Below are 23,681 nucleotides of genomic sequence, written 5' to 3'. Positions count from 1 at the left end.
ATAGGAATTTTCTTGGGTATCAGTAATCTTCTGCAGTAGTCTAATAACCAAAATAACACTTGAATATTATGTGGTGTGTCACAGATGTGCTGGAGTAATCTGCCAAGCGTATTGCCAAACGTGCACCGGTGGCATTTGGCGTATTATGGCTCGAGTTAGTATATATGATTTAGCAAATTATCATTGGCAGCTTCAGTAGCTTCTGCTTAACTTCACAGTCCTCTTACAGTAGTTCGCGCAGTTCAGATTCCAGTAGTTGGATCTTAGTCCCCGGGTCTAGCAACAACTAGTTTAATTTCTTCTTGGCAGAGATTTGAGAAATTCTGTAGCTTTTGCAAGAGTCATCTTGGCATATTACTAGAAGGGAATGGGCTCAGAGGTCAGCACAGGATTCATTTCAGAAAAAAACTGTTTCAGCTGATTATTTAGTTACTTTCTTATTTAATGATGCGTTATTTAAAAATATCACCACCTGGAAAGAAACTCTGTAAATACATTTTGGGCTTTGAAATGTGTACCTCAAAGCCATTAGCTGAATACCAAATGTGCTAGTTGGGATTTAGTCACAAACAAGTTCTGCCATGCAGATTTTAAGGAGCAATGAGGTTAGGCGCTGCGGTTAATTGTAACATCACAAATGGTTCATGTGCAGAAGATTATTTTTGTAAGTGTAATGGCTGTGGGCTTTGTTTCTTACATGAAAGCACAGGGAGTCTGTTTGAGAAGTTGATGGCAGTTTTCTAGTAAAACTTCCTCTTTTTTTTTGTGAGTGCATAGATTTGTCAAGCTCTGGTTGAAGATATGAAGCAATTTTATACATCAGCTGACAAAAAAGGTGATACTCAGCTTCAGATTTAAAAAAGAAATTAATTGTTCAGTTTACTGCTTACTGTGTAACTCATGTTGTTCTACCTACAGGACCATGTGTGCTAGAACATTACAAACTCTGAAAACTTTGGTGTGCTTTTGCCTTTTCTTACCTTTGGTTAGTGGGAATTGAATTCCATGCTCTTTTGCCATAGCAGAAAACCTACATGCAGAAATCTTTGTGGTTTATTACTGACTGAACAAAGAATATTTTTTTTTGTTCTACGCTTACCAAAATGTTGAAGAATTTTGAAACAAGGCTAACATATGAAATTATGCAAGAGATCTTTGAAAACTCTATTTTTATAGTCATCTCCTTGCTAGGTATTTGGGGACAGGGACTGACTGCTCCCTTTCCAAGGTAAACATTGATGGGGGAAGAATAAGTGAAAAGAAAGAAAGAAAGAAAACAAAAGATATTTATGTTTGTGGGAAAAGAGGAAGCAGTGCCGTTTTCACTGTCACTTACAGAAATAGTTCATCAGTAAGAGGGAGAAAGTTAGTGTATTAATAGATTTGGGCAAGATCTAAAGAGAACAAGTAGTTCTAATAAAAAGTAGCTGTTGAGTATATTTGGTTACAGCTTCACTTTAGAAGAAGCCAGCTGGAATAGTCGCATCAGGCTTACCATTTAAAATGACTGGCAATGGAAGAGTTAACCTATCTGGAAGTCAGTGTTGAGTTGCACGATTCAAAATCCCTTTTGAGTGGTGAAATGGCACGTGGAGCAGAACACAGCTCTCATAACCATTGTTTCAGATTTTCTGCAGGTTTGGGGAAGGCTGTTCTGCACCGGCTTCTGTGCTCCACATCCTTGGAAGGTTTCCTTCACAGCTGAAAGGGCTCTTTCTAGCGCCGAAGCCACTCCTTCAGGCTGGAGCTTGGCCAGAGGAGGTGGCACGTGTTGCGAGGGCTGGCCATGGGCACGCAGGGTTTGGCACGCAGCCCAAAGCTGGATGCAGAAGAATGAAGCTGCAACCAGTTTAAGAGCTGGGGAGGCAGAGGAAGCCTGAATCGGAGTGGAAAAAAAAAAAAAAAAAAAGACAGGATTTCTGCTGTCATGGAGGAGAATTGGAAATGTGTCAGAGCCATCAAGATGTGAACTTGGTATTGGAAGGTGGGGTTAGAAGTAGTTTAATTTCAAAAGCTAACCACGTGCAGATCAATTATAGGGACTTCCTTTATTTATTTTTGAGGGAGAAGTATGTGTTCTCATGATTATTCCAAGAACTGCAAACCTCAGATGAGCACCACAGCGCTTCTTGATTCCAGGGAGAAGTATTCTGAGAAGCTCGTAAAACAGTTTTGAGTATTGAACTGTCATGAAGAAAATAATTCGGGTTGTTTTTTGTTGGTTGGTTGTTTTTTTTTTTTTATGGAAGCACTTAGTTTTGGGTTGCACACACTCTACCCTCTCATCCCACCAGCCGATTCTTGAACAACTGCTGCGTTTGGAAGAGAGAGGATTTGCACATAGTCTCTTTTTCTCTGTGAGCACAGCTACAAAGGGAAGATGGGAAATCTCAGTGGTAACCATCAATTACCCTGATTATTTCGTGCCAAGATACGGCTGATCCCAGCACAGAGCTGTGCAGCACCTGGCTGGGGCAGCAGCGGCCAGCTCGTGCGGGCAGGAGGATGGCAGCTTTGGCAGGGCTGGTTCAACACAGCTAGAATTAAGTGGTTTGCAGTCTGGGTGGATGTGTGTCTGAGGAGGGGAAAGAAGAGGACACGGGGGAATAGCTAAAAAGGGAAATGTGAAACAAAGAACTTAAGTAAAATACAGATAAAAAGAAATAGATGAAGACAATAAGGAGGAAGCTAAATAAGGAAGGTAGGAGAAAATGACCTGGCAGGAGGAAGAATGAAGTAGGTATGGTGCTGATTTTATTGCTCTATATAGAGAGGGAAAAGTGGAAGAAAGGAGGAGAGGTTTAACAGGGCAAAACAAAAGCTTTTTCACTCGTTTTTCCTCTCAATGATTTGTTAATGCTGTTAGTGTGGTTTGTGTGACATCATGGCGTTCTTGGATTTTAACCTTTTAGTGGGGAACAGGGGAAACAATGGTGTGTCCAACTTGAGACACCTCCCCTGGCTTTATCAGGCACTGATAGTCAAGGAAAGAGATTCATATATGCATGCGAGGGCACTTTATTAGTAGATCATCTTCTGTTTGTTTTTCTATACATCCCTTTTACTGTTTCTTTCTGGACTACTTAAGTTTATTTAAAAATTCTCATTTTCTGTACTCTAAATATCTAGGAGCTTTTTAGGGAGTAGAAGGTGCATAGGATGTACATGTAGCTTTCGCATGTATTTTGCAGTGGAGCAGGAAGATGAATGCCCACCAGTTCTCCACAAGCAGAGAGAAAAAGTGGCAGTGTACTAGATGGAAGAAAGCTACCCATGCTAGACCTGCATAAAAGCCGTGTCTTGTAGGAACTCCTTCATCTGCTGCCTCAGGAAAAGTAGGCAGTATTCTGAAAGCTGTATTCTGACCTACAGCAATAGTGCACCAAATGGTAATCAGCCTGTTTGTGAGTGTCTTGCTTTCGGAAAAATGAGACCATGTTATTCTGAAGAATCTATAACGCTGGGTTTAGGCACAGCTACAAAGTAGGTTGGCTGCTTCCTACTGAACTTAGGCATTATGTCAAGTAATTTTCACCTGTTAGTTATTTACTCATATTTTATTATCAGTTTGACTTTTTAAAAACATAACCGCTTCATTGGGTTTTTCATTCGTTTGTTTGTTTGTTTTTTTTCTCTTCCAGGCAATATGATACACTTAATCTAGCATTTGTTACACATAAAGTCTAGAAACTGTGGTTTTAAGATATTACCAGAAGAGGGAGTGTATAACACTTTGTATACAATGAAACCTGTAAGTTTATTGATGAGTAGCAATCAATAACCACATGATATATGGAATAACTTTTAAAAACAAAATAATTGCAGGCTGAAATTCACTTTCAAAACAGCACAATTAATGCCAACTTTTTCAGCTCCTCACTAGGCTTAATTCAGTTTAATGCTAAATAATTGTATCCAAGAAGTGTAAATGCCCTTGAAGTCAATTTAGATTCCTAAATGTTGTCTTGTGTCTACTTGTAATAGAGATTCAAACAGCTTTTCCATAGCAGTCTTGGATTAGCTCTTGCAGTACCCAGCTGTATAAGAGCTCCATAGCAATGTGAAACTTGAAAACAGTTACAAATATCTTTTTAAAATGTAGTAAATAACAAACAGAAATAGATAAATATGATATGAAATTTTACATAAGCCTGTGATACTGTTATTGACTAAACAGGCCATCATTAGCTATAGCAGGCAGTAACAGTCAAAAGACTTCCAAACCCTGTTATCTGCTATTGATGAAACAAAACCATAATGTAGTGCTTGTATAGAAAATCAATACTTTTACTCTATAATTTATGTAAATGTTCCTCCAGTTGTCATGCAGCAGGGCAACAGGTTAATCCTTTGAGCAATAGCAAAATGATGTAGGAGAAAAAGCCATCAGTGTGTCTAATATGTAAACTCCTAATAATCTTTGCCTGTTCTGCTGGCTCATACAACTTCTACAATATCTGAGAGTGCTGCTGGCCACAAAGTTTGCAATTACATTTTAACTTGTTCCCCCAAGTTGTGTTAGAGAAAGAAGAGCCGTCACCAAGAGATTCTTCTTCTGTTTTCTATTCCCCAAATAATGAGTGCCCGTGTTGGTATGAAACTCTCACTCTTTACATTGGTTTGTAAAGAATGCAATTAGACCAGGGCTCCTGGAGAGTTGAAGCAGTTCCTACATAACTGAGTTTTCCTCGTCGTTTGGCAAGATTGTCAGAAAATCTTTAACTCACAATTCTATATAGAGAGCTTTTCAAAAGGAATCCTTCTCTTTTAGCCGGATCACCTTATGTTTTCACCCCATAGTATTTTCTTCCTCTGCCAGGCAGAAGTGTATTGTGCCTTTCCTCTGTGTGTGACCCCGTGGGTTGCAAAGAACCTGTTTGCCATGCCTGGCAGTGGGAAAAGCCCTAGTTTCTGCAGTGTGTTGCAGCTTACTCTGTGGGTTCGGTAGAAGGTAGAAGAACCCCTTTCAGTGCACCCTTCCACCTTAGAGCCTGAAACGTTCAGATGTTTGTGGGTTATTTGTAGAGCTGGATTTGAGCTGATGAGAAGTTTTGTGTGATACACTGTGATAGTTTTAAGAGCTGTTAGTTATTGTCCATAGATATTCACATGGAATTCATGGCTCCTCTCCTTGCTAAGAGGAAAATTGGCTGTGTCTCCTTTGTTACTACATGGCTCAAGTCTTCATTTGAGTTCATAGGGTGAGCGTTTTGATGTTCTGCTGTATTATGGTGGACTTAGTGAAGTAATTGTTTTAATTTCTTTCACTTTTCTAGATCATAATGAGAAAGTAAGTCTCTGGCCCTTCTCTTCATTGGCATGGGACTAGCTAGCACTCATTTTCTTCAGTTTCATTTTGGCTTACAGCCTCTGACAAGCCACACAGAACCATGTATATGCCTGGAAGCATGCCATCTTGGCCCTCTCCTGGCCTCTGAGGTCAGAGGAACAGCTTTTAAACCGCCACAGTTCAGTCCCCTCCCCATCATAGTGCCATGTACTCTTTGACCAAAGGTCATCGTGTTGGTCACAAAGCTATCCACCAGCCAGCTTCTAAAAATACTCATGACTGCTTTGATAGCCAGAGAAATGATATAAACTTATATACGTGTGTGGTGGTGCAAGGCTTGGTGCTCACGTCTCACTTATCATGGATTGAGAATGACAGCATCATTTAATTTTGACAGTGGCCAGTTCCTTTCTCAGTCTAGCATGCTCTCTGTAGCATTGATCAGTGTTCAGAATGAGGATGGGTGCTGACCTTTAGGACCATACCCATCACCTTTTTGTGTGGTCATAAGAACGTACCTGGGGAGGCTGAAGGCTTGGCAGATAGTTAGGACGTGCCGAAAGCCTTGATGAGCTCCTGGGCTGCTTGCTATTTACTCTGCCCTGTTCCAGTTGTCCAGGTGACGGTGGTCTACAATAGCTGTGACTGTAGGCTTGAAATCTAGTGTACTAAATGTCTTTTTCTGGTTTTAATCCCTGAAAATGGCCTAAGTCTATACAGAAGCCTTCACACTCTGTGTGCACACACGTGCTATATGGGTAGCAGTTACATTTTGTATTTCTGGTATAAACAAGCACGTTGTGTAGGTGGAGTTGATACTAAGGCATAAAATGCTGTCACTTGATTGTGCACCAACAAGCCTGTCAAGTTGTTCCTCTGTACTCAATCATCCATTTTATTTTGGAATCACTCCACTTTTCTGAAACCTGAGGAACTTCTAACCGTGCCCACTTGGAAAAGAAACGAAAACACCAAAACCAGAAATCTTGCCTGATATTTTTGTGTTTTCTGTAGTACATGAGACACTCTCCAAAGTGGCAGCTGCTCAAGATAAAAATCCACTGATTTCAAAATCCATCGCCCTGTGGATAGTACTTCGGAGCACTCGTTTCCAGCTTCGGGAAAAAAAGACACACAATGCCTTAAATACAAGTCAGCAGCACTAATTTTTGTATGATTTTGCTGCTCCCTTCACTAAGACTGGTTTCGTGGTGCCACATAGCATATGGCACGGTTCTTTCTGTGCACCCCCCATAGCAGCAAAGTCAGCTTTCCAAGTAACCATGCTGGAGTTCTCGATTGATCAACTTAAAGTTTGGTGTTGGCTCAAGGCCCATCATTCTCTTCCTTCCAGGAAGAATAATAATAGTAGCCAGTAACCAAACAATCTCTTTAAAACAAAATATTTACAACAATATCATTTGAGACAGTACTAAATGTAAACATAAGCAGGCTGCAGTGTAAGCAAGCCCAGCTTATGCAGCGTTGATATCAATCAGGTTAAATTCCTTAGAAATCTGAATTTTTTTAGTATACCCCTCAGAACTTCTCGGAACTGGCAAATCGTTACTGCAGCTCACAACGTGGTTCTTTGTCATCCCCAGTTGCTTGGGCCGCCAGCCCATTCCCTGGGATCAAGTCACACTTTAATTCTCGCTAGTCCTCGCTCTGTTAATTGCTAGCTTTGGCATGAAGAGGCTTGAGGTTTGTGAGACTGTCAGGTCTTTGAAGGGATGGTTTTGCTCTTTGTTACGGAGAGAGCAGATGGTGCGAAGGCTCGAACTGGGCGGTCAGTACTGGGGGAGAGGGCAGGAGCGCTTTCTGCAGTGGCAGTATTAGCTCGCACCAGCCAGCTTAAAGTGGTTGTGAAATTGGTGCCTGAGATTGCTGAATTTTGAGAAAGGATAAATGAGTTGTCTCGTGTGCAGTGGAGATAATGAAGCCTGGTCTTTGTGGTCCTGTGGCTTTGTCCTGTGTGTTTTGCCATTGCTCTCCCTCCCGTTGCAACACCTCCTGCTCTGTGCACATACATAGCTTCAGGTTTCATATCAAGCTTTGCTTTTTTTTTTTTGCCTGCTAATTTAATAAGACATACACGTGCCACAGCTGGGCTGGAGCGTGCACATGATGACTGGTCAGTGAAGATCTTCCAGTCTTCCTTCTGTAAGAGCACTGAGAGGTCCTACCTTTGCTGTCTGAATGCTGATTTTAATGCTAATGATAAAACCCCAGTATCTTTAGGACCTCTGTCAGCAGAGGGTGACAAATCTCACAAATCTCAAATCCAGCTCTCTTATTTACTTAAAATTAACCTATCATTTCAAAACACAGAACACTGAAATGGAGACAAGTGGGAGGAGACATGGTAGAGCTGTGTTTATCTCGTTCACAAAACCAGACCAGAAAATACAATGTAAATACCAGATTAAAAATTTTCTAGCCAATCTTAAACCTAAATTTCTTGGCGATGCAAAATGTGCAGCATACTTCAGATGGAGATTTTTAAGAATCTCAAAAATCTACTCATTTTTAAGTAAAATGATGTTTGTTATGTTGGGATTTTTTTTGCGTTTCTTAGCATTCTGCAGTACTCATTCATACCGGGGAGCTACTGTATGTGTTTGCACAGTGATAGCATCACACACGATATAAATATCTTTTCATGTTACATGTGTTCAGTAAGGAAACGAAGAGAAGAGGGCGTTGGTGCTGTTCTTTACATTATCTTGAGAAGCAAATTTTCTTCCATTGCAATGGTTTCAACACAATTCAAGTTGTCCTTGGATGATACTGCAACAGCAAAGACGTGGAAGTTAGGTTCTCTGCAGTGATGCATATTGAGCTGCTTCTCTCTGCCTGCCTTGCTTGTGCTGTCTGGAGCTGGCGTTAGAGCAGGAGTCTCATCACTGAAGCCTCATTCCCTGGGAGCGAGCAGTGTGTGCAGGTGTATATCCCTTTGTGCATGTATCTGCATGAAGTATTATCACAGCTTGTGAGGCTAATTTTATGCCTCTGAACTCAGGTATGAACTGATGATGAAAGTGTTTATATTCAGTCTAATGTTGTTGGTGTTTTAGGGGTTAGTGTTGATAGAAAATAAAACTTAAAAACTCTTGCGATACTTAGTACGAGGAAAAGAACTTCATAATTTCATTGCCTTAAATAACAGGGGTTTTTTACTACATTAAGTAAAATTACTGTTGTATTTGTCAGAGTACACTTGCAGTTTGTTGTTTAACTGTGGCACATGCATCAATCCGTTTCAAGGTGAAACGCCATGAATATTTACCGTATAAAGTTACTTAGAAGCCTTTAGTCACTGGAAAATAGTAAATAAAAACAAACACACAGATTCAGAGAGTTGGCATATGTGCTGCTACTGTAACACAAGCAATCAGAAAATCCCGTTGTGTTCCCTCTTGGCCATTGTGTGCCTCTCTGTGGGCTGTTGCTGTTTTCTCCCCATGGGAGTGTGCCGTCATGCCTTTCCCTTCCATTCCAGCTCCTGCCTTGATGCCCAGCTGCTGGGATTTCTTAGCAGTTGAGTTCTTTGTCCTCGTTCTTACTCAGAGGGAAGACAGCTTTCTGTGTTGTTCCACGTGGGAATTAAATTGCCTGATCTTGGTCAGTTTATTTGTGGAACAAGCAACATATATAGAAGTCACTTGCCCTCATGGTCCTAAAATGAGAGTAGGCGAAATCAAAGACTAAAGAAGGATAAATTCTAGTTCTTAAGAAGACAAATACATCAGTGCTGGTTCTCCACGTAGTAGTTTAAAGTCAGAAATTTTGTGAACCACTAAAATCTGTTGGAGGCTTACCCAGTTTTAATTATGGGTGTCAAGTAGAAGAGTGTACAATAGAAAAAAAATCTTCCAAAAACATGCATGCCTCTAGTACTAATTTTAGCGATGGAAGGAGATGTGTTTTCAAAACAGCATAATCCAAGGAAATGTCTTTGTATTCCTTAGTTGTCCTTAACAATTAATGGGTAGATGACATGAGCTGTCAACTTCTTTTGAAATTCAGAGCAAAAGAGGAACTGGTTGCTGTGTTGTATTCTGATATGGGAAAGTTAGTGGTTTAGGATATAGTATTAATTTCTGCCCTTGTTAATGGGAGCAGTAGTCTCTGGGTTTCTGCATGTTCCTTTAAAGAAAGAAAAAAACCAACCCAAATAAAACCCAATCTACTGAAACGGTGCTCCCTGCTTCTGTTTAACCCCCCTCCGTAATGAAAAGAAAGTAATGTGCTAACACACCGATACTAATACACAAAGGTGTTTATACAAGCCAGCTGCCTTTCCTCTTGGCAAACTTTTTATTGTAGTGAAAAAGTGATTTGCTTGGTTTTAAAAATGAATTTGAGTGTAATTCAATACGCGAGGAAAACGCAGAAATTTCTGCTTTGATTGTGGCGATTTAAAGCTAGAGCAAAAGCCACAAGCTGTTTCTGCCTGTTCTTTTTTTTTTTTTTTTTTTGTCAGCAGATACACTGTAATATTTATGAATAATTGCTTAGGAAGTGGTGCTGAAATTAGTCATTTGTTAAGAATTAGATTTCAGTATCCATGTGCTGACTTTGGATGGAAATCAGACCTTGATGTTCAGACCTCAGAGTCTGGAAATTTAGAATGTCGAGACCTATCTGGAAGATCAGGACAGTAAATACTGGAGGGAATTGTTGCTGCTGGAGAAGCAACCCAGGAGTGTCCTCTGGTGCTCTGCTGGGGCGACAGGGGCCATGTCCGCCCCGGGCCACCAACAGTCCTGGGGATGCAGCCACAGGGGGACCGTCCCAGCGTGGGGCAGTGGGTGGCAAGCATGTTGGCCAGAGGAACTGTCCTGGTGCCACCGGCACAGGCCTGGCAGCTTGCCACAGGAATCACAGAGGGGATTAACGTCTGACCAGCACCGATGCCGCCTCCATGACCCCAGTGTCTGCCACTGGCAGCAGCCTTGCTGGTAACGCTGGGGCTGGCCGGGGGCGGCTGTGTGGGGCAGGTGCCCGAGGCCGCCCCGGGGCAAGGTGTGCCCACGGGTGCCGCGGGGCCGCAGCAGAGTTCGCCTGGCGATGCGGATCATCTGGCGGTGAGGGATTAAGCGCTGCAAGCGGCCCGCGTGAGCCCCTCGAACATGTCACCGGGTCTGAAAGCAGGCGGGCGGCGGGTCCGCCGCCAGCGTGGGCGAAGCAGCGAGCTGCGCTCCACGCTGCGAGGCGACGGCGCGAGTACCAGACCTACAGCACCACACCCGCCTTGTTTCCCCACCAAAACTCGGAAAATCCCGAAAAAGCGCTCTGAAGCCACAGCTCTGATGGGGAGAAAAGCAGCAATAAAAACTTAGACAGCCGATTGCAATCCCATCAGGCCTCTAGATAAATTGGCAGCTGTTAATCAAAGTGTTAATTAAAGAAACTATTAAGAGCGTGTTCAGTTTAGCTTGTTTTCCTGAGTGCGCTCATCCGTGTAATTTATAATCAGAGGGCAAATACGCTCCTTGCTGCGGCCCTGCGGATGGCTGCCTGTGGGCAGGACGGTCTGTGCCGTTATATCTTGGTTTTGGAGGAAAGGGGAAATGCAGACACAGCCTGGATGTGTCAAGTGCAGTCGTGTTTTTATTTAAAACGTTAAACTAGCACAAACATTTTAGTTAGCACATCCTAATTACAGCATTGCTTGGTTCTTTCAAAGTGAAATGCGAAAAGGCTGGTTTATTTCATTCGAAAGACATTATTGTGCAAGCACAGTAGGTTCATGCCCTCATTTGACTGTATTAGTGATTTCTGTGGGACTTTGCTGTGCTAATGCTGCTGTAAAAATTTAATTAGTGTATAGTTAACATAGTCAGTGTTTTTAAATATGAAAACAGTTGTTTCACGCCAGTTGTGATTGGCCAGTGTTAATGAAATAAGCTGTAATGATCTTGTTTTATAATTGAAAAATGACTAATGCCTAAAAACCTTAAATCAGTGTAGTAAGGATCTGATGTAAAACAAGAAACCAAAATATTTACTTGTTTTCCATTGATGTTACAGATTGAGTTATTATGTTCCAAGAGATTTCAAATTTTGGAAAGTTATTCAACTCTTGAAACGTCTTTTAAAAATACGGTGATTCACCCTACCACAGGTTTGTTTTCTGTATTCATTTTCCATCCTAAAAAAGTCCAACATTTCTTGTTTTTAAAGATTTGGACAGAAAATGGGGTGTTAGCCCTGCGGGCAGAAGCCCAGCCTGGATCCCTCACACCGTTCTCGTTTCTCCACGAGGTTTTCCTGCAAGTGAGCACTGCCCATAGGTATAGAGACTCGGTAACACTTTTGTCCCGTTTGCTGTAGGGAAGGTTGTCACGTCCATAGGATGCGTGTGGTCAGTGCCGTACGTACAGAGACAGAGGTGAGAGACAGGTAACATCGGAGATGGCGAGGGGAGCTTCCTTCTCAGCTCCATCAGTCAGTGTTTCCTTGTCTCCAGCGTGAGCTGTAACACCTTGAGGGAGAGGAGAGGCTGTTGTAGTTGGCATGTGGCTAGTTCTGAGTTCACGTTAGACATTATGTTATAGTGTTTATCTCTTTTTAATCTTACGAAGCTTTTGTATCGGGTGGTGGTGGTTGTCACTAGTTAGTCATGCAGTACGTAAGAAAAATATTTGTACTTGATGTTTTTTTTATCCCGTCGTTTCTTAATGACAAAATCAAAGAATGTGACTTAGCCAACACTACTATGTTTGTATATATCGTGTGATATTTCCTCTTATTCTCCCGCTCAAAACAAAGTCAATTCACTCTTCTTGATCTCTTTTGTATGGAGAGCTATCAATTTCAAGGCTTTTTTCTTTTTTTTTTTCTTTTTTTTCCCCACCTATCTCCAGAACTTTATCAGTTAGCCCTTAACCCTCTTTGTATTTTGGTTCATTAACAGCTTTTAAGCAAGTTTTTAATGTCAGCACATTTTTTTTTTTTTTGTAGCGGAGCTGAGTCTGACAGCATACAAAGATTGAAATTTGCTATGTGTAAAGAAATAGCTACAGGGGAAAACATTAAAATTCCTGATTGTGGCATGAGTAGAAGCATTAGCAAGATGAAAGCTAGACGGGCATTTGGATCTGTGAACTCATCTGAATGCATTACGTAATATTATAATACTATGTGATAAGGTCTTGTAAGGAGTATTGTTGATGCTGAAGGGGAATAACATGTTCTTAAAGGTGTAAACCTGATTTCTGGGTAGAAAATGGGCAGAAAGAGAGAAAATCAGAAATTAAGTGGTAGTTCTTCCTTTAATTCTTTATTCCTATACTTTCAACACATAGTTCTTTATTAAAAGTTGAATAAACAGAACTTTAATAAAATGTTTAGAATAATATTTTTTTTGTTTTTTATTTGCTTTATGCCTGTTTTAAAAAGCTGAAGCTTTTCTTTAATGCCATTCAAGGTAGCCATATACGACACAACAGTTTTACACCTGTGTTTTTGAGGAAGCTGTCCCATACTTCATCTTGCTACGATGCTGATCTCTACTGGTTACCTTTGTTTGATGATTTAGTTCATTATCACTGTGACATCTCCAAAGTTTTTTTCCAAATAATGATTTTTTTAATAGCAAAAAATGATTTTATCATACTTTTTAATCAGACAGTGCAGGTATTGTCATGTCGTCAGCAGGCTACAGAGATTAGTGCTCATAATGCGGACGTTGTAATCTCTCCTTGGCCGGATTATCATCTAAGACACTCTACTGTCCTTCTGTGATAACTTTGCAATATTTATGTTCCAGCGCTTGACAGAGTTACAAGTTGACTACCAACCAAAAGGTCCAGGGCCGGTTCCCTGGTGAGAAATGTGTCGTTTCACCCATCTCTTTGCCAGGTGCTCAGGAAAGCATACCAGAAGTTTAGTCTTAAATGTTGTGCCAAGGTCTTTTCAAGATGTTAAAGATCTTGTTTTTGGGTTTACCTGAGCAAATAGGGGGATGGAGAAGAAGAAGGGGGAAAACATCCTTCTCTGGGTGATGAAGGGGAACCTCCTGAAGTCAATCTCCCTGCCTCTGTTTGCTTTGTGGTTCTGCTCTGTGAATAATTTAATGTCATACCTCTCTCAGTTTTCTCACATTGCTCTTGAGAGTTTTAGTGCTCTCCACAAGGCTCTGAATAGCTGAAAAAAAAAACCTGATGGAAGCGTCTCTAATTCCAGTTTGGCACTGCGTGAGGGAGCTGCACGACACAGCAAAACCTGTCTGCAGGCTTGGGATAACAGTATGTACTGGTTGATGTTTCAAAGGCTATTTTACATCTCTCAGGGGCAGACCTCATGTATTTTAAAGAGAAATCTTAAATCCTGTGGAAATTGATTACAGAACTACTCATGTGCCCTGAATACAAGGGGTTTTGAAAGGATTAGTAACAAATATGGAAAAATTGAAAAACTGGCTTTAGTAATGTACAGAGAGTTGTGGAGAGGCAGCAGTGAAAAAAGGGATGCAGTTGAAGGCTATTTATTTAAGTACGTTTTAGAGTTGCTAATTTTTGCAACGTTCTTAATAACTGCGGTCTGTTCCTCGCTCTTCTTTCTGTGGTGGTTATCTCAGGGGGGTTTGGGGCCATTTTGCTGTAATTATTGTAGTGGAGATGGCCATTCCTGCCCAGTTAGTGTTGTGCTATTAGAGAATTGCAGCACCATCCTGGCTCCACTATAGTTGTACCATTTTAAAAGCATCATTTAAATACGCTAAATTATAGTTACAGGATCATCTCCTTTTTGAAATACGATTTTAAAGTATCTAACTTAACATTCAGAATCTCACTAGTGAAAATGATCTTTTTCCACTCCTCCCTCTGTTTTCTTTAAGGGCAGCAGCAAAACTGCTTACGCAGAATTTCATGCTCCTTTAACGCGTTTTGCACAGTGATTGCTTGTGAGTGGATTTTGGTTCTCAAAAGTAAATCTCTAGGAAAATTATAAACGTATGTATTTAGAAATCAGAAGTCAAGTAATTGGTTTTACAGTTTTACAAGTTGCCGGTACTTCTCTATACCTACTGTAATGAAATGAACAAGATAATAATAATAGCAGCTACCATTTGCATTCTGCTTCTGTTCAAAGGGATGTGGTTAACTAACCGTCATAACACCTCTTTGGAGTTGAGTAACTAATTTTCAAATATTCAAATTTAAGTGTTGGGAAACTGCAGAGAGTTGAAGTGGCATACCTAAGGTGGCACAGTGAGGCTGAGCAAGACAAAAGCCAGAATACTTCTCAGAGGATGTTTTCCAGTTCTCAACTTTGCTTGCATTTCCTACGTTAAGTGCTCTGGTAAACCTGCTTTTAAAAGCAAACCAAAGTGAAAGTTGAGCTAAAATCTGTCAGTCTGGGACTTCTGTACTGGTAGGAAGTAGGTTACACGAAACGTTTAGTTAAAGTAGCTGTTACAAACACATCGCTCAAAACAATCAGTGGCTTTTGGTTGCATTGAAGTTTGGATTTCACGAGGAAGATTAGTTAAGTGTGCTGGACCAATATAAACATCCAAATATGTTTTATTTACATGTCTTGAATCAGTGTGAATTAGTGTGGAGGGATTTTAGAACTGGAATGATACGCTGAAACCCAAATATTTGTATATACGAGAGCTTTGAACTGAGCACTTGTAACCAAAGCATATCTTAAAAACAACAAACTTGTTCTCTGTAATTATGAGGTTTTGTAATAAATCAGAGCACCTTAGTTAAATCATAGCCAGATTTTATATGCTTTTTAAGGAGACTTGTAGTGTGTGTTTTGGAGGTGACAGACAAGGGAATGGTGCAGGAATTTGTACCTGGAGCGGTGGGACCTTCATCCTGATGAGGAGTCCTGGACAGCAGAGCGGGAAGTAAATGCACCAATGCTGCTGTTAAACAAAGGTGCAGAAAACAGATGACGTGTAAAACTTAGTGGTGATGCAGCTCTCATTTGGGAAATAAAAATGTCCTAGGAACTGACATATAATTTTGGAGAATACCCAGTCAGCAATTAGAAAGGTCTTGATCTATTTGCTTTATTTGTCTGTTGGCTTCAACAAAGGATTTTCTCAGAGGAAGATAATTTTCGGAGTTCTCATTGTGGGAGAGCGTAAATGTTTCATGGCCCTTACCAAGCTGAAGCCTCCACAAATAAGTTTAATGTGAAAGAACGTTTTAAAGAGAATTTTAAAAATCGTGGATCTCTCTAGTTATGTTTTGCTCTGTAGTGTATGACTTCAACTTAAATTCTGTCTTTTGCCCCTAAGAAGGTTATTTTACTTCTAGGGTATTAACCATCTCAATGTAAACGTAAGACTGTCTTTGAACAATGCTGTGGCTTGTGTGGTGAAGGCGTGATGTAAAAACGTGTAAACCAGCACATTTTAAATCTGCTAGGCAAAGCAGACCTGTTGACATACCAAGTTGTGGAGGTGAATTCTGAGTTTAAGTATACCCTTCAAAATTGGCTAGGTATTGCTTTTTAATGGATTTTTGAGAAGAGACACGTTTTAAGTAAAGTTTTCACTGGAACAGGTTGCCCAGAGAGGTGGTGGATGCTCCATCCCTGGAGACGTTCAAGGCCAGGTTGGACGAGGCCCTGAGCAACCTGATCTAGTTGGAGATATCCCTGTTCCTTGCAGGGGGGTTGGACTAGATGACCTTTGAAGGTCGCTTCCAGCCCTAACCATTCTATGATTCTATGATTTTATCATTATGGCTTAACTGCCTTTTTACGTGATGGTATCTACACTAATAGAAACATTTTGTACTGCAATTACACTGAATATTTTTTAAGTGAGGAAGTGCAGGACATAAGGTCGCATCAATATTGCTAACTTGGTTGTAGTCTGTATAAAAGATACCATATAAACCTAATTCTTAGATAAATAGTTTATACTTATTGCTATTTATTTATAATATTGAAGAACTCTTATCAAGATAAGGAAGACCATTGTGGTCAGTGATCTAAATACATAAGCAATGTAATGCTTACATATGTGTCACCTTGACTTGCATTTGGTGTGCTGCAATACAAATTATATACTTCCTTTTTTTTTTTCCTTTCTCTTCTGCTAAAGCGTTATTTTTCTGTGAATGGAGTGCCACAAGCATATGTGACTATCCGTCAGATTCTCTTCGTGGTTTTGCTAACACTGAATGATAATAATATCAGCTGTCAGGTGCAAAGCAATGTCTTTTTATGAAATAGTAAGAAGAATTCTCTCTGGAGAATGACAGGTTGTACTGGTGCCAATCAGACCTTGGCAGTCTGTCACACTGATAGCTTGGACTCCATAAATATTCTTTTCTGTAACTTTCTTGCTGGAGTGAAAATACAACTTTGTTTAGATGCTGTCTGTTCAGCTAAGAGTACAAGTTTAAACACCACACAGTTGAAGATGGAGTGACCTCATCCTGACTTACAGTGCCAACAGAACTGATGGGGTGATTAAAGGAACATCAGTGGAAGATTAGGGCAGAATCCTTGGTATCTGGGCTCCGTGATTAGAACGGGATAATAAGTGAGTGAGCAGCAGATCGAGATCCCGCACAGGCGATTGCTCCCAGGCAGCTGCACGATGCCAGGGTGGCATCAAAGGGCGAGTAATTTACCTGCTATACCCGTGAGTTTCCCTGCAAAGTCCTCATGTATCTAATTTTTTTCTTTGTCATGGTGAGGTCAGAGTGATGGTGGATCGGAGCCCAACACAGGTATTTGAGTTAAAGAGGGATTTTAGTTGCTTGTTGCAGTAATATCTATAGCTATGGTGAGGTGCCCTTCCAGAGCAGTGTCCCAGTCTGTGATCTCCAGTCATGTCATGGATCTCATCCTTCTGGAGAAATTAGAAGATCAGGTAGATTAGCTCGCCACAATTACTCTAGAAATGTTATAGTCCTACTGAGAAATAAAAAAAAATCATCCTCAGGTAAAAGACGTTTGTTTTAATATGGCTCTACTAAATAATTTCTCAAATGACAAGTCAAACAGTAGCTCAGTATGATGGAAAAAAAGATGTTTGTTGTAAGTAGCACTTTTATCATGCTTACACTTGTGGTGAGACAGATCTATGAACTAATAATTACTTAAATGTAAAATTGTCTTTATGCTTTGTTTCAATATACAGATTTAATTTGATAGTCTGAATGATACTCTTAAACCTAGGCTAGCCTATGTTAAAGTGGTTTTCTGAGTGTTAACTGAAGTTACAACGTATTTCCCTGAAACAAAACTTGTGTGTTTGAATGGGTGTGCTTCGTTTCTAATGACGGCTCTGCTAGCACTGACACAGGTCAGTTTGACTTTTTGCCCAGTACTTATGTAAGAAGTCAGTATAAAAAAAAAAGGGTTTATGAAATTTGATCTGTACATCTTGTATTTGCTGCCCAAAGCTATTAACTGATGCCCAGAGAGAATGAACAGCACGAAACACTTCCTAGATTTTGGGAACTAAGTGTAGACCTCAGAGGAATGTTTTGAAAAATTTTAAAAGTATTGTTACTCTTAATTATTTTTTTGTTAAGCATACAGCAAAGAAAGTAGCATTTTATGAAAAACAGAATATCTTTCTTTGTGAAAGGACATCTTTTAATATAGAAATAAGATTATAAATCACAGTAAGTCCAAGTGTTTACTCATTGATAGAAGAACAAGTATTAGTAGCTAAACATAGTGAGGAGCTTTCTTTTTTTCTCTCCTTTCTGTTCTTCCCCTTGCAGGTTACTTTTTTGCATTTTGTCAGAAATTAGTGCATGTTTAGTAGGAAATACACAATGGAAAATAGGATTTTAAACCCAAGAATATCAACAGCCAAGCTAAGGGCCAAGCGAGGCTGTTTGGGGTTTTTTTGAGCTCTTGAAGATATTTAAATTATAGAATCATCTGGTTGGAAGAGACCTTCAAGATCATCGAGTCCAACCATTCACCCTGCAATGGATATTGCAAATTAGCAATATCCATTTTATCAGGAAGTCCTGTGTGTTTCAGCAGTATGCGTATGTAATTCTTGCTCAACTACAAGTGCAGTAGCACACACACTATCGCTGTATTTTTCCAAATTGATAGTTAACAGAAATCCTAGTCACTGAGCAGAGACAGCCTTTGCTGGGATGCCATCTCTTTTCACAGCTTTCTAACTCTCTGTACGGCCCTTCTACTTAGGGTCACAAAGATGTTATATAAGTGCAAAGATATTTAGGGAGGAGTTTATCTGTTAAGGTTTAGTGTTGAATGCATCTTTCATTTTAGGTCAGATTCTGCCTGGTGCTGTAGGATCAAGGATGACTTTCTGGTTCTTTGTCCAAAGCCAAAACTTTCATCTTTCTGATATTTAAAAAAATAAAAACAAACAAAAATCCTCTCCCAAATTTTGGCGTTGAGAACTGTGTTACAGAGATCCAGTATTTGAAATATCACTTCATGTTGTAAAAGTAGTCATGACATAAAAAAATTGTTTTTCTTTCAAGAGTTGTGTGAAGGGAAGGGATGATAGTGCTAACTTTTGAAATTTGAAAACTGAACACCTGGAAATAATTATATTTTTAAATGTTTTCAGGCTGAGTCAGAGTTAATGGCAAATGAGAAGCGTATTAGATTGACAGATGATAAGTAGAGTTTGTCATTATAATATGCTCTAGCATAATACGCATGGTGGTCTTGATTATTGTGACAGTTTGTGTAATAATTTTTCTATTAAAAGACTGTGTCAATCTGTCAATAAATACATTCATTAGATCAAGTATGCCCTGCTTAAAACATGTCTAGTTTCAAAAATAATATTAGCTTTCTCCAATAAGACATCAGTAGTGTTCAGATGGTTTACAAAACAGACCTTTAGCAGATTTCACTTAAAACCACTAGTTTTATAAAAAGACTGAGACATTAAATATAAGTAAACCCGAGTAGCAGCCATACCTCTACTTGTATGCAGGTCAGCAGGTAACAGGTCCAAACGTGTTACAAAAAATTAGCTGAAAAGTCTTCTCATGTTGTTGCTAAACTGCACAGGTCGTGGTTACATACAGAAGGAGTGCACGTTTCACAGACTTACAATCTTGTAATATCAATTTTGGAAATTGTCCCAAAATTGTAGAAAACGCTAATTTGATGCTTTTTTGTGTGTATATTCCAAATCATACATCTGTCTGTAGAATGGAGATTCTCTCTGACAGGTAGACTGTAATCTTGGTGTGTGATCAGCCATTAGTTTTAGTTCTCTTAGGTCAATTTTTTTTAATTATCTGCAGTTTAAAACACTTTCTTTTATATTAACTTACTTATATTGAGATTGGTGCTATGAAACATTCACACAAATAGTAGTCAGTAACATCTCAGTTTAGTATGAGAGCAGTACCAGTTGCCAGAAAAATAAGTGTTTGTATCATTTGGATTAATAGCTGAGATTAATATTTTGTCTAGTTTATTCCTCATTATGGGATGCAAGGAAGTACTCAGTCTTATTCTAGTCCCTTTCTCTTCTCATCTGCCAGGTTTTCTCCAAGGGAGTAACACCCTCTCTTCCTTAAAAAAAAAAACAAAAAACAAAAAACAAAAACAAAACAAAAAACAACAACAACAAAAAAAAAACCACACAAAACCAAAACAAAACAAAAAACAAACAAACAAACAAAAAACCCACAAACAAGAAAAACATTACAAGAAAATCAAAACAAACTCCCAAAGATTGCATTAGTCATCCACTGGATTTTTAGAGATTATTTGTAACTGTGATAAGAACTTGGACTTTGGATTTTCTAACTATACAGAAGGTGGAAGAGAATTGAGCAATTTCTGCCATTATCTCGCTGAGTAATCTTGCAGGGTGTAGCATCGCTGAACTAATGGCCCTCAAATAGTAATTTGTCAGAGCTGCTCAGGGATTCTTGCCATTGCTATAAAAAGATATTTGGCAATAAGCAGTATGTCATGTTAGAAGCACAACCATTTACTAGAACATAAATATGCTAACACACTTCACTGACAAACTCTTCAATGGCATCTGGTTCTAGAAAACGAAGTAGATGATTTTGAACATCACAGGTAACTAGTTGTTCTAAATACTAAAATTTTAAAGCAGTTATTTCTTGAGAGGGGTGATAAATTGCAGCATTTGTTACATATTTCTGTTGGGTGTCTCACCTGGCCTCTCAGAGCTTTTTGGCATAAATATTAATTAAGAAGTGGTCACTCTTTTGCAGAAGGTTCATTAGGCAGTTCGCACCCGTTATGCAGTTAAACAGAGAAGCATATCACTTGGTTCAATCTCAGACAATTTCTTGACTGGAGCCTCCTTGTCTAATCTCTATGCTTGCTTTTTTTTTTTTTTAACCTGAGCTAATGAACATATTTAAAATGCAACTTCCCCACCTCTGTAAGAAATTAGCTTGCCTGGTGTTAGACTCCTATATCTTCCTCTCGCACTGCCGGAGTGGCTGGACCTCTTTCCCCTGGTTATTGCTGTTGCACTCTGTTACAGTCTTGCTTGCAGGAGCCGTGCAGTGGGTGATGTGCTGGACATCACTGGTGCAGGGCTGGTGCTGTCTTCTTCCATGGCTTCCAGCTACGAATGGAGTCCTGTTTGGTCATCATCTGAGTGGCATGTGATTGCTGTATTTAGGACAGGAGGGGAAATAAGTCATATAAGCAGAAGACGGATGTATTAACTTACATTTTGCAGAGTGTTACAGGCTTCTGTACAGGTTGCGCTGGACTTGACTTTCACTCTTGGCTGTACTTGTAACTTCATGAGTTGCCTGCTTCTTTCACAGTTTAAGTAAACGTAAGCCAAAATCTGTAAAGTGATCCTGGGATTGATCAGTGCTGGATTTCGGCACCTTTAACAATACTTGGCTGAGAAAAAGGTGTTACTGCTGTCGAGGAGAATGGTGCCTTCCCACTCCCCTGATGGACCTGCTAATTCTTGGTTCTCTCTTAGATCTGTGGTTTGCATATGCTTGACTGCCAGACATGTCTCTTAAGGTGTTGATTACACAGATCATCGAGGAATCACAGGTGTCCAAGTATCAGTCGAGCAAATGGTCAAATAACATTTCCATGTGTAGGCAGAGCTGGGTACTCCCTGAAGCTGTCAGGTGTTTTGTGACTGAGAAATCATTGTTTTAAAGAACTGCTTTTATAATACACTCTACTTAACAGAAATGATGCTAGCAATATATTAATGTTAATGGTTTAGTGTTAATTAAATAATTTCTTTTCCAACACGTTCGTTGATGGAACCTGACCACTCTTACATTCAAATGTTCAGATAATAATTTTATTTGGTCGAATAATGTCTGTTGCTCCTTTTGATGTTGTTCCTAAGTAGAAATCCTCCCTAAACTGGACATACTGTGAAAAAAATTAATAGCATCAAGAAGAGGAAAACAAAACAAAAAACTTCACAACACCCCAAAACCCGATGTAGTTTAATACTTGAGCTGCTGTTCTCAGGGATGTTCCACACTGAAGATCTAGTAGACCATACCAAAAGCTTGTCATAAAGTGAAAGTTAAAATATTGGTTCCAATATAATTTTGACCCTTAGGAGATATACTTACAGGTAATTGTTACCTTTGAGGAAATCTGATATTTAAGCTTGCTTGGCCTGAGGATAAGGATCTCTTTACTTTTTGTGTCTGAAGTCTAGATTTGTTTCTCACTTTCTTGTTCTTTAAGATGGAGAGAGGGTGAGGAGTGTTACTAAAAGCTAAGCTTCAGTGGGTGAGGAATGTAGCTCCCAAAGTTATGAGACTCCCATAAGCAACTGGGGACCAGCAATGAATGGAGCCTCATGGATTACAGCGAGGCTTGAATCCTTTATGCTACGTGTGTGGCAGCGGACCTCCCAAGCCAACAAAGGAAAAATGTTAATGGAGTAAACAAAAACATGAAGTATTTAAGAATTGTTTCTGTACGGGAGCTTAAAACCCCTTTTTTTTCTCGTTTTCAGAAAGAAGACACAGCTCCTCTAGCAAGCCGCCTTTGACTCCTCCCTCCTCTTCAGTATTTTCCCTCATTTCATCTTTCCCTTCAAAAAACAAAGGTAGCAGTGGAAGTGGGAGCAATCGTTCATCCAGTGGAGGTACTAGTGCATCATCATCAAATTCCAAGTTGTTGAAATCACCCAAAGACAAGCTGCAGATCAGCGGAAACAACAGGTTAATGCATCCGGTACAGCATAACAAAGTTCCCCATGATAAAATGTGAGTACGTGTTTTGACAAAGAATTAAGTGTTATTACTTGGACACTTATTATTAGACACTGCTGTGTTGTTTCAGAGGGTTTTTGGTTTAAGAGATAATCGCTTTAAACTCTTCCAGATCTTTTCCAGCAGCCTAGTCTAAGATTATAGATAATACTCATGACTGTGTTGAAAAAGAGCTCTTGAAAGCTGCATCTTAAATCACTATAAATAAAGGTCATTTTATTAGGGGCTCTTAATTCTTTGATCTAATCTGCATACTTTGATCATGAGGGAGTTTTAGCTCTGATTCAGGTGATTTTTGACCTGCGTACATGAGATTGCAGAGTCATAGAATCATAGAATGGCATAGGCTGGAAGGGACCTCAGAGGTCATCTAATCCAACCTCCCTGTCATGGGTAGAGATGCCTCAATAATAACTGATAATAAAATTTACTGTCACAGAACGAGGCATTTCTCGCTGGATGTAACAGGCCCAGTTAAATTGCTTTGGTGATATGCTGTGTCTGTGAATCCAAACAACAGCGTCTGAAGTCCCTGAAGACTCCCTGCAATACTTACAAGGCAATGGGGAAAGGAGGACGGAAGAGGTTATGGTCATAATAAAAAAATGTGAAAATAACAAAGATAAGAACAAGAAAACTGTGAATAAAGAAGGAAGGTCTATATTGACATTGTGACTATATCTGAGTATTGTTGAGTAATAACATATTTTAAGTACTTCTTATCATGTATGACTATAATTTTCATTTTTCCCTTCTTTGTTTTTTGTAAATAATAGTATGACTCCATCTGTCAAAGTGGAAAAGATTCATCCAAAGATAGATGGTGCCCAACTGAAAGCTGCTGTTGGTCCAACTTGTTCTACTACTGTGAGTTCCTCAATAAAGACTGGCCTTAATTGTCCCTCAATACCAAAGCCACCCTTGCCTTCCCCTGGACAGATACTGAATGGTAAAGGTCTTCTCTCTGTGCCTCCATTTTTGGAAAAGAAACCTGAGGAAAATACGAATAATAGGAAATTTTTACATAAAAGATTGTCAGGTAATTTTTTTTAATTATTATTTGCTATACTCCTCTTAGTAGTGTATATATAGAAATACATGTATGGAATGTGCAGAAACAAGTTCCAGAAGTAAATTAAACACTTTTATAATGCTGTAACTTGTAAGTAGGTATGTTTTATGTA

General features: G+C 39.6%; 1 protein-coding gene across 1 annotated transcript in view; it reads left to right on the top strand.

Moving 5' to 3' along the window:
* Positions 1-23,681, top strand: part of ATXN7 (ataxin 7) — a 60,372-nt gene that overhangs the window by 28,970 nt on the left and 7,721 nt on the right. The window contains exons 4-5 of the mRNA XM_086619063.1: positions 22,239-22,491; positions 23,274-23,536. Of these exons, the coding sequence (XP_086475189.1) occupies positions 22,239-22,491; positions 23,274-23,536 (516 nt within the window). The remainder of the gene's footprint in view (positions 1-22,238; positions 22,492-23,273; positions 23,537-23,681) is intronic.

The sequence above is a fragment of the Tauraco erythrolophus genome, chromosome 12, assembly GCF_009769465.1.
Source record: "Tauraco erythrolophus isolate bTauEry1 chromosome 12, bTauEry1.pri, whole genome shotgun sequence".
NCBI classification, from domain to species: Eukaryota; Metazoa; Chordata; class Aves; order Musophagiformes; family Musophagidae; genus Tauraco; species Tauraco erythrolophus.
This window is presented reverse-complemented; position numbering and strand designations above follow the sequence as displayed.